The sequence below is a fragment of the Dama dama genome, chromosome 12 (genome assembly GCF_033118175.1).
Source record: "Dama dama isolate Ldn47 chromosome 12, ASM3311817v1, whole genome shotgun sequence".
NCBI lineage: Eukaryota > Metazoa > Chordata > Mammalia > Artiodactyla > Cervidae > Dama > Dama dama.
In genome coordinates, this window is record NC_083692.1 from 24,234,394 (window position 1) to 24,245,471 (window position 11,078).

Below are 11,078 nucleotides of genomic sequence, written 5' to 3' on the forward strand. Positions count from 1 at the left end.
ACTGTTGTTTTTATACACTCTTTCACAGTGTGATGGGTGAATTGAAAGGAGCAAAGCAAGTCTGGGAGACTGAGACTATTGGAGTCATCCAGGTGAGAGATGATGAGGCTTGAACTAGAGCAGGAATGAGAAAGAGGAAAGAGGAGGAGGAGATGGATTTCAAAGATATTTAAAAATGAGGTAGAATGGATAGGAGTTAATGGCTGACTTGGTGGCTTTGCCATGTGACTTGCTTGGACCAATAAGATGTTAGTGGACGTGACTTAAACATTTAACCAGTATTGAAAAGCACTGGTGCAGTTGGGTTGCTTGCTCTTGGGCCTCTGCCCTTGCCATTAGAAGAACTTGATGAGGCTCGTCTGCTGGGCCCAGGGAAGGGGCGAGAGGCAAGCGGAGCAGAGCCATCCCGGCCAAGCATACGCCAGACAGAGCCCGCAGATGACTCACAGTCTCGTGACTGAGGCCAGCCAAGATCTGCCATTCCACAGGCATGTGAGCTGTAATAATAAGTGAGAGTTTATTTAAGCCACCGAGTTTGGGGGTGATTTGTTATGTAGCACTTGCTGAGTGATAAAAATGTCTTCATTCTTGAATTGAGTGTTTACTGTGTTCGAGGCAGTATTCTTTGCATCTGGGGATGCAGTGCTGAATCAGACAAAGCCCTTAATTTCAGGGAGTTCAGGTTAAAGGGGCAATGTGGCAGAAGAAGCAAGAAGGACCTCTGTCTGCTAACTGGGTTCGTGGTGGTACCGTTAATCAAGATGGGGGTCATGGGAGGAAAACAGACTTTTGGAGAGAAGATAATGAGTTTGATTGAGGAAAGGAATATGAGGTGCCCATAGGACACTTGGGTGGAGGTGTTCAGAAAGGAATAGGATAAATAGGTATAGAACACAGGAAAGATGTTTGGCTGGAGACTGAAAATTATCAACATAGTGAAACAAGATCATCTATACCAAAGAGAGACAAAGTACTTGCTGTGGATATTCAGAGGAGGAAGAAAGGATTTGTGGTTGGGAGAATGCAAAAGATTTTGTACCGGAGGTAACCTGTAAGCTGGGTTTGTATTTGTGCGGGCAAGGAGATAAACACACATAAAACAATAAACCGGATGGTGGTAAGACAGGGAGAGCTGGAAATGTGAGAATTAGGCTGAAAAAGTAGATTGGAGTGAGATCCTGGAGAGTCTTAAATGCCAGGCCCCCTGCATTGGGAGCACAGAAACTTAGCCACTGGACCACCAGGGAAGTCCCTACAGATGTCATCTTGTTCACGTCTGTCCCCTCTACCACTTCGGAGAGAGGACTGCCAGAGGTGTCAGCCTAGAGTCTACTGGCAGCTGGCAGAGCCGTGGTTCATGTTCTCCTGCTTTATCTTCCCATTCTCAATTTAACCACGAACTCTCTCATCCCACCCTCCATATAAACTACATGTCATTTAGAGATGCCTGTTCAGGGGATGTCTGTGCCAAGGCTTCAAGACAGAGGACTGGGAGGTAGTTGCTGCCCTTGAGGAGTACACAGGCTGGTGGGATCAAGAGGGTATGTGCCTCAAAATAGTAAACTGGGGTAGCACTGAATAAAGGACCAAATGAATGGTCCACACAGTCTCCAGTGCAGGGCCAGGACAGTCTCTGGGGAAATGTGATGGGGCCTTGAAGATCAGTGGGGTTTAAAAGAGAGGAATGGAAGGGAATAAGAAGTACAAGGGAGGACTCTCTCCTCTGTCAGCCCACTGGTTTCCTTTCAACAAACTAAACATCAAAACCCCACTTAACGGAGCAGTTAAAGACAAATGAGACCACAACGAGCCACCACTTCACACTCATTAGAACAGCCATCGTCACAAAACCAGAAAATAGCAAGTGCTGGCAGGGATATGGAGAAATTGGAACTCTTGTGCATTGCTGGTGGGAATGTAATATAGTATAGCTGCTGTGGAAAACAGAAAATGAAAATAAAATTGCCATATGATCCAGCAAGTCTACTTCTGGGTATGTACCCAAAAGAATTGAAACCAGAGACTGGAATACATATTTGTACACCCATCTTCAGAGCAGCCGTCTTCCCTGGTGGCTCAGCCTGCAATGCCAGAGATCTGGGTTCTACCTCTGAGTTGGGAAGATCTCCTGGGGGAGGGCATGGCAACCCACTCCAGGATTCTTGTCTGGAGAATCCCCATGGACAGATGAGCCTGGCAGGTTGCAATTCACGGGGTTGCAAAGAGCCGGACACGACTGAGTGACTAAGCACAGTTCAGAGCAGCATTATTCACAGTAACCAAAAACACCCATTAATGGATGGATTGATAAACAAAATATGATATATCTAGATAGATCAGCGTAGAATATTATTTAGCCTTAAAAAGGGAAGGAAATTCTGACACATGCCACAACATGGATGAACCATGAAAATGTTATGCTCGGTGAAATAAGCCAGTCACAATAGGACAAATATTGTATGATTCCATTTAAATTATAAGATACCTATAGAAGTCAAATTCATAAAGACACAGTAAAACAGTGGTTGCCATGGTCTGGGGAGGGGATGGAAGTCAGTGTTTAATGAGTGTGCAGTTTCAGTTTGGAATGGGGGAAATGTTTTGGAGCTGACTGGTGGTGATGGTAACACAACAATGAGACCGAACGTAATACCATTGAGTGTACACTTAACACAAAGTAAAGTGGTAACTTTCATATGTTCACATACACACGCAAATGTTACTGGATCCTTAGATCTCAGAAACATGAGTGATGTGGAGATGTTTGAGAAGTGGAGGAAGAGATGGGAACCCCAGTGGCAAAAGATCAGCAAGTAGATTGGAAATGGGGGTGATTCTGGGCCAGGATAGCTGACTATTTCACTGACCACGAATAAATCCTAAGAAGTTATGATGGGGAGTGTACTGGCCACCTCCCTCTAAGTAGCACCTGAGTAGAGTTGGCTCAGAGGAAGCCAGTCGGGGCTGTTTGTATTCTCTCACTTCTCCTGCCTCCCTGGCTCAGGGAAGGACTATGAACTGAAGTAAGGACCATGGGATAGGCTTAGGAATACGATGGCTGCCTAAAGAGAGGGGCAGAAGCAGGCTTGAAATCCCCTCCGGCCTGGCCTCGGCAGTCCCCCCGCGCCTGCCTCACCTGTGTGTCCTTTGGTCCCCAGCGGCCCGCCGGCCCCCGTCGGCACCATGGCTTCCGCCGAGCCCCTGACGGCGCTGTCCCGCTGGTACCTGTACGCCATCCACGGCTACTTCTGCGAGGTGATGTTCACGGCGGCCTGGGAGTTCGTGGTGAACTTCAACTGGAAGTTCCCGGGGGTGACGAGCGTGTGGGCGCTCTTCATCTACGGCACGTCCATCCTCATCGTGGAGCGCATGTACCTGCGCCTGCGCGGCCGCTGCCCGCTGCTGGTGCGCTGCCTCATCTACACGCTCTGGACATACCTGTGGGAGTTCACCACCGGCTTCATCCTGCGCCAGTTCAACGCCTGCCCCTGGGACTACTCCCAGTTCGACTTTGACTTCATGGGCCTCATCACCCTGGAGTACGCCGTGCCCTGGTTCTGCGGGGCCCTCATCGTGGAGCAGTTCATCATCCGCAACACCCTCCGCCTCCGCTTCGACAAGGACGCCGAGCCCGGGGAGCCCAGCGGCGCCCTGGCCCTGGCCAATGGCCACGTCAAGACTGACTGAGTTGGGGGGTGGGGGCGGGGAGCTGCTGGGATGGGGGCCCCCGGGGGCTCTCATGGACCCTGTGGACAAGGGTACCAAGCTGGCGGGGTTGCCCCTTCGGTACAGCACAAGCCCCGCCCCATGGGGGGCACACGGAGCACCCCAGGACCGTCCGCTGTGGGCGGGGTTGGAGGCGTGGTCAGGTGTTGGGGGCGACAGAGGGACTTGGGGTGGAGTGCGTGGATCTCAGCCCAGCTCAGGGGCTGGAGGCGGGAGGCCTGTGGTTATGCAGCGACTGGACTATGTGGGTGACTTTGGAAGCAGCAGGCCCTGTCCTGGCTAAGGTAGTCTAAGAAGGGGACAGAAGGTGGGGGGCAAGGCCTGCAGGGGCTGTGGGCGGCTGCAGCCGCCGCTGGCTCCCTCCCTCTCACCTAGTTTAGTTGGGCTTGGGCTGGTTCCATTAGGCAATATTCAGGTGCTTGCTTGCAACCAATACCTCCCCCCAAGGCCTGTTGAGCTGCAGCCTAAGAAGAGACTGGGCAGCTAGGAGGCTGCTGGGCAGGAGTGCTGGTCTGCAAGGGCTGGGAGGCCTTCCCTTGGCTCCTCTACCCTCCCCCAGGGCCCCACGCTGCTCCCTTGGCCTTCTGGGGCTCCCCCCTGGTGCTGGATTCCCACCAACCTTAGGCTTTGGGAGGTTTCAATCCCTGTGTGTTCGGTGGCGTTTCCCCCTTTTCTCTTATTTTCAGAGCCTTTACCACTAGCAGCCCCCTGTATCCAAGTCAACCACCCCACCTGTCCCCACCCCCATCTCCCTAGCCAACACAACAGCTGCCAGAGATAGAACCCTGAGCAGACCCGTCCCACCCTCTTGCAGCCTGCCCTCCCCTGTTGCCACTGGCCTGATCCCTGGGAAGTTCCTTGTTATGGCTCCCCACCCCCTTATCTGGGGGACAGTGGCTAAAAACCGAATAATACCCCCAACGCACAGTCAGGCTAAGATGGGCCCCACAGATCCACAGTGGGGACCGAGAGACAAATCAGTTGAAGGGGGAGGGGGAGGTGGGCAGGAAAGGCACCCGGCTGGTTTATTTTCAAACCAGTTCGGGACAGTCCAGCTTTCCAGAGGGTGGAGGAGCAGGTATCCAGTGCTGAAGAGTCATGGAGACTGAGTGAGGGAGAAAAAGAGGGCTTTTCAGCTTTGACAATGGCAACCCACTCCAGTATCTTTGCCTGGAGAATTCCATGGACAGATGAACCTGGCAGGCTATAGTTCGTGGGGTCGCAAAAAGTCAGACATGACTGATGGACTAACACTTTGGCTTTCGGAGGGTCCTCAAAGCATCCTCAGCGGGAATGAGTTAGTTCTGGTTCTGCCATAGCCCCAGCCCTGCAGCAAAACCTCCTCGGGTCTATCCTCTCCTTCCCCCTCCCAGAAAGAGGAACACGCTGAGTTTGCTCCTTAAACAGTATTAAGCCTGCCATCACGGGCATTGTCATCTCAGTTGCCCCACCTTCCCCACTGACAGGTCCATTGCTGGCAGTGGACAGGTGAGATCCTAACTCCAGCCCACTTCCAGCTCTGCTGCCTCCCCCAGGGGAGGGCTCCATCAAATGCAACCTATCTGGCAGTACGTGGTCTCTTTTTGACCACCCTAGGACTCTTAGGTAGAAACTAGCCTTTCCCTTTTTATAGAACATTAAAAGTGGTAATACCACCTGTGGAGAGAACTTCCTCTTCTTGCTGTACTACTCCAGGTATACTGTGCAGATAGTACCAGCCAGGGTGCAAGCCAGGGTGGGGGTGCTGGGGGTGGGCAGAAGTGGTGTCTTGGTTTGGGAGAAAGGCTGAGAGACTCTGCCTTTGGCAGGGTTGAGTTCTGCAGTGACCCATCCAGGACAGGATAAAGGGTGATCCCCAGTCTCTCTGTCCTGGGCAGGCTCCTCAAGTCCAGGCACGACCTACATTCTGCAGGGATTAACTCTCCCTTTGATTTTATGTGGCTCCAATTCCAGGGCTTTGGGGCTCCCAGGGACTCAGCCTTCCAGTGGGGGCCAATTGCTTTCCATCTATAGGTGGAAGGGATTCCACAGGAAGAGTATTGCCTGGTCCCCGTTCCATGGTCATCTGCTACGACGGCCCTGTAGTCGTTCTGCCCTGTAGTCGTCTCCTTGGTCTTTTCCCCTTGCTCCATGTTATCTCGGTCTCCTGGACCCCCAACCCTGACCCCTCCAAGCCCCCTAGTGGGCCCTTTGGCCACACCACTCACCTTTTGTTCTTTCCTTCACGACAGAAATCTGGTGGTCAGCTTGTTGATGTCTCCCAGCCCAAGGCCTCTGTGATTCTCTCCCAGAGCCAGTCCTTGGATGGCCCACTGGGTCTGTCTGCTCCAGAAGGTTGCCCTGTCCATGCTCCCTGGTACCATCTCTCCGGGCCCTATAAATTCCCAAGTGCGAAAGGTCCCCGAGTAAACCTGCCTGCCTGGCAGCATGCAGAGCATTATGCTTCTGCTTCATCCAGCTGCCCCAAGGCTCCTGTTCTCTCACTTTCACTCCAGGTGATGACCTGGAGCTTAACCATGGGATCTGCAGGTTCAGAGCTCACCAGAGGTCACCCAGACCTCAACTCTTGCTTTTTTTGGGTATCTTCAGGGCCCCAATCCATTAGTGCCCAAGGACTCAAAAGTTTGGAGTAATCCAGCCCTGCAAAGCAGGAGAGAATCTACTCACTGTTCATGAACCTCTGATGTCCTGGGCCTCTCCCCACTGGCCATGGCAGCATCTCTGAGGCACAGGTCGCCATGTGCTGCCCTGCATGGTTGAATCGCTTCCAACATCTGCTAGGCATCCTGTCCCTTGTGCCGTGTTCCCTCGGATGTGCCAGTGAGTCACAACGGCCTATGCTTATTCACAGCAATAATACCTAGGGGGTGCCCGCAAAGTCCTTTTGTCCTGGTCCCTCGCCTTCTGCATGGGTCTCCTGGGGAGGCAGCCATTGAGTGGATGAGGTCATGAGAACCTGTATTTATGAAACTCTGGGCTATGCAGACATCGTCAAGGGGATGCAGAAAATTGGGAGGCCCAGGCCTGGGGGAGTTATGGCTCAAGCGAGGAAAGCAGCTTCTACTCCGAGGCCACCCCAGGCCTGGAGGACCTGCAGGTCCCTGCTCTGCAAAAGGGCCTTTTATGGGTGGGACTGTCCCCCAGTTATGGCAGCTCTTCTGAAGGACACATGACTGGTTTGTGCGCCCATTGCCTGCTCTGTCTTCATTGGTCTCATTGTCTCTTTCTTTTCACATTCGTGCACATAAAATATACTGGTGTTTGTGTTCCAGGACTGACTCTGGCCCATCTCTGTTTCTTATATTTTGGAGCCCCTTCCCTAGGGGCTGCTGGCCCTGCACACACTGGCCAGCACACGCTGGCGTCACGCTGCCCTGAAGCACGCTGGACAGGGCGGTGCCGTAGGAAGGGCAGATGGCCCTCTCCACCAGTCCTATCCACAATCTTTGTGCTGACCTGCTCTGGTAACCTGAATTCTCCACCCAGCCCCTCCCACTCCCTATCACAGTCTGGTCCAGTCCTGACTTTGGGCCCAGACTGCAAGGATGGAGCCGCTCAGCAGTATCCAGGTTGGCTGTAGGTTACTGCCCATGAGATGAGCTCCTCTCAAAACGCCAGCCATGACCTGCCATGTCTCATGGGGTGGGAGGGCCCATGGATCGAGTCTGAGGGTACCCCAGAGAGCTGGAAGACCAGACTCCCTTACTTCCCATTGCCTTGGGAGTCATGCTATTTAGAAACAGAATTCTGCACTCCCCCCAGCAGTGCTCTTTTCCCTGAGAAGTGCATTTGGAGGGAGTCATCCCTTCCTGCTCTGTGAACCTCTCTTCTGTCTAGCCCCCCTTGTCCTCCTCTCCTCCCACCATGCTCCTACTTTCTTACTTCCACCCGCCTACTTTCTTGCTTCTGGGAAGAGGAGGGAGGGTTCAGAATTTGCTCAGCAAGTTTAACCAAACCAAGATGGCCTGCCTGCCTACCCCACCCCACCCCACCCTGCCCCCTACTGCCACAGTTCAGCTATAAATTACATGTTGGTTTTCTGGATGGAATAAGCAGTGAGCTTTCTGAATTACTGAGAAGGCCCTCAGCCTCCACCCGCACCCCCCCCCCCCCTTGATGGTATTCATTGCTGTAACTGAAAGCGTTTCCCTTTATACAAATGAGCAAAACCCCAACAGTCACTTACGTGTTAGTACAAATAAACCTGTAAGACTAGTTCATTAGAGCAGGTGTTTACAAAAAGAAAGAGGCAAGCTCCGTGGAACAAGGTCTACTTGATGGAGAAGAGGTAAGACCCAGAACAAAGAGCCTGAAAGGACTTGAGGCCCTTCTTCATCGGCCAGTACCTTCTGTACTCCACTCAGTGGATACCTTCCTTTCTTGATAAATTTCCTTCCTCGCCTCCTCTGCCCCACCCTAACCCAATTCAATGGGACCGTCTGACTCATCGCATCACAGGTTAGAAGAACAAGAGCTGTGGCTGCTGCTGCTGGTGGTGCTGCAGCTGCGACCATTCAGGCATTGCACTGAAAGCTCACTCTCATTCTCGAATTTTCTCCTATCCTAGGTGAGTTCCGCTGTTTCCCTATTTTACAGAGGAGGTCTGGGGGCAACCAGTCTCCAGTTGCAATTTACCACATCACTTTTTTTGTTTTAATGTGAGCAAAAGACCCTTCCCTTACTTTAGCAAGAACTTGTGATGATTCAGGTGCTCTTTTGTGCTTTAATGAGATTCCGGATGTTGTTAGAGCCCAGCCCCTCCCAATGCCATCCACGAAGAGAAATTAACCTCAGGAGGAGGTTAACCTCAGAAATTAACCTGCAGGAGGAGGAGGTTTCGGGGGAGAGATGGGGGCTATAAAGAAGAAAGTATGAGATACCATCTCAGTTCAGTTCAGTTCAGTTCAGTCGCTCAGTCATATCTGACTCTTTGTGACCCCATGAACCGCAGCGCGCCAGGCCTCCCTGTCCATCACCAACTCCCGGAGTCCACCCAACCGCATGTCCATCGAGTCAGTGATGCCATCCAACCATCTCATCCTCTGTCGTCCCCTTCTCCTCCTGCCCTCAATCTTTCCCAGCATCAGGGTCTTTTCAAATGAGTCAGCTCTTCACATGAGGTGGCCAAAGTACTGGAGTTTCAGCTTCAGCATCAGTTCTTCCAATGAACACCCAGGACTGATCTCCCTTAGGATGGACTGGTTGGATCTCCTTGCAGTCCAAGGGACTCTTAAGAGTCTTCTCCAACACCACAGTTCAAAAGCATCAATTCTTCTGTGCTCAGCTTTCTTTATAGTCCGACTCTCACATCCATACATGACCACTAGAAAAACCATAGCCTTCACTAGATGGACCTTTGTTGACAAAGTAATGTCTCTGCTTTTTAATATGCTATCCAGTTTGGTCATAACTTTCCTTCCAAGGAGTAAGCGTCTTTTAATTTCATGGCTACAGTCACCATCTACAGTGATTTTGGAGCCCCCAAAAATAAAGTCTGTCACTGTTTCCACTGTTTCCCCATCTATTTGCCATGAAGTGATGGGACCAGATGCCATGATCTTAGTTTTCTGAATGTTGAGCTTTAAGCCAACTCTTTCACTCTCCTCTTTCACTTTCATCAAGAGGCTTTTTAGTTCCTCTTCACTTTCTGCCATAAGGGTGGTGTCATCTGCATATCTGAGGTTATTGATATTTCTCCCAGCAATCTTGATTCCAGCTTGTGCTTCATCTAGCCCAGCGTTTCTCATGATGTACTCTGCATATAAGTTAAATAAGCAGGGTGACAATATACAGCCTTGACATACTCCTTTTCCTATTTGGAACCAGTCTGTTGTTCCATGTCCAGTTCTAACTGCTGCTTCCTGACCTGCTTACAGGTTTCTCAAGAGGCACCATCTCAGCCAAGACTTAAACCAACTGGCTCATGGCTCCTCATGGAGGGAGGGTTGTGAGATTTTGGCCTTTGGCAACCTGAGTTTAGGGTTGACACCTTCTCTCCCTCCCATGTGCAACTTTATTTATTCCCTGGGTCTTCCACCTTTGATCCTATTTCCTTCTCTTGAGATTAAGCCTATCCCCTAGCTGTAGGTGCTCTCAGAGGGTCTGACACGGCCAGTTCAGTTCAGTTGCTCAGTTGTGTCCAACTCTTTGCGACCCCATGGACTGCAGCACTCCAGGCTTCCCTGTCCATCACCAACTCCCAGAGCTTTCTCAGACTCATGTCCATTGAGTCAGTGATACTATCCAATCATCTCATCCTCTGTCGTTCCCTACTCCTCCTGCCTTCGGTCTTTCCCAGCATCAAGGTCTTCACCACGAGGTGAAATCTTTTTCCTTTTGAAAACTCAGTTGGCCTGAGAATTGACCTGGTTAGTTCTTCAACTTCTTATTGGACACCTGCAATGAGCTGGGGACCAGGCTAGTTACTGGGGTCCTCACAGCTAGTCAAGAGACAGGCATTGAATGTTCATTCATGCAGATAGTTGTATCAGTACAATGTTGATCAGGCCTCCAAAAGAGAAGCCTCAGTCTGACAGAGGAGCTGACGCATCTACAGGGATAGGCAAGGACTCCCCACAGAAGAGACACAGCGCAGACCTGAAGGCCAAGTACTTATGCTCTCAGCGGTGGGCTGACTTCTCACTGTCCAGAAAGATGTATGTTGATTGTGCTTTGTGAGACACCTAGATGGGTAGACTGCAGAACAAAGCCAGCACACAGTGGGTGCTTTAAGGACCTCTTGATGAATGAAGTCTTACAGGATGTCCGACCTAGTAAGCCCACCCTAAAGACCAGGCTGGATGTTCCAGAGCACCCACTGCCCCTTCGGGAACCTGGAGTTAGGAATCCTGTTTTGGTAACAGTCATCCCTGCCATACCTGTGCCCACTGCCATAGAGCAACTCACTGCCCTCCCCTCTGTTTCCAAACCATTAGTCCCTGCAGGGCCCTGCCAGCATTCCAGCTTCACTCCCAGAGTCTTTGGTCCTTGGCCAAAGACCCAGCTCCACTGACTTGTCCATTGCTTCATTCTGGTGATATGCTTTCTTGGTGTGGGCAGAGGTGTCCTTTCAGTGCCAAGCAGTTCAAAGAAGAAGGAATCACTGTTAGTCTAGTCTGGCTTCTTGCCTCTGTCACAATCACACTTTCCAAACAGAAAGGAAATGTTCTGGTTTATAAGGGTCCACTGATGATGAAGGCTGACTCTTCTCAGAGTGTAAGGCTGTAATTAGTTCCTGTGGCTACTGCAGTTACCACAAGCTAGCTAGCTGAAGATAATGAGATTTATTCTTTCACAGTGCTGGAAGTCAGAAGTCTGACATGAAGGTTTCAGCAGGACTTTCTTCTGGTGGT

General features: G+C 51.2%; 1 protein-coding gene across 9 annotated transcripts in view; it reads left to right on the forward strand.

Annotated features, from left to right (window-relative positions):
* Nucleotides 1-6,997, forward strand: part of TMEM229B (transmembrane protein 229B) — a 40,104-nt gene extending 33,107 nt beyond the window's left edge. For all 9 annotated transcript variants that reach the window (XM_061156833.1, XM_061156828.1, XM_061156835.1 and 6 more), the window contains one exon: nucleotides 3,159-6,997. In XM_061156833.1, the coding sequence (XP_061012816.1) occupies nucleotides 3,184-3,687 (504 nt within the window). In that variant the 5' untranslated portion in view covers nucleotides 3,159-3,183 and the 3' untranslated portion in view covers nucleotides 3,688-6,997. The remainder of the gene's footprint in view (nucleotides 1-3,158) is intronic.
* The last annotated feature ends 4,081 nt before the right edge of the window (nucleotides 6,998-11,078 follow it).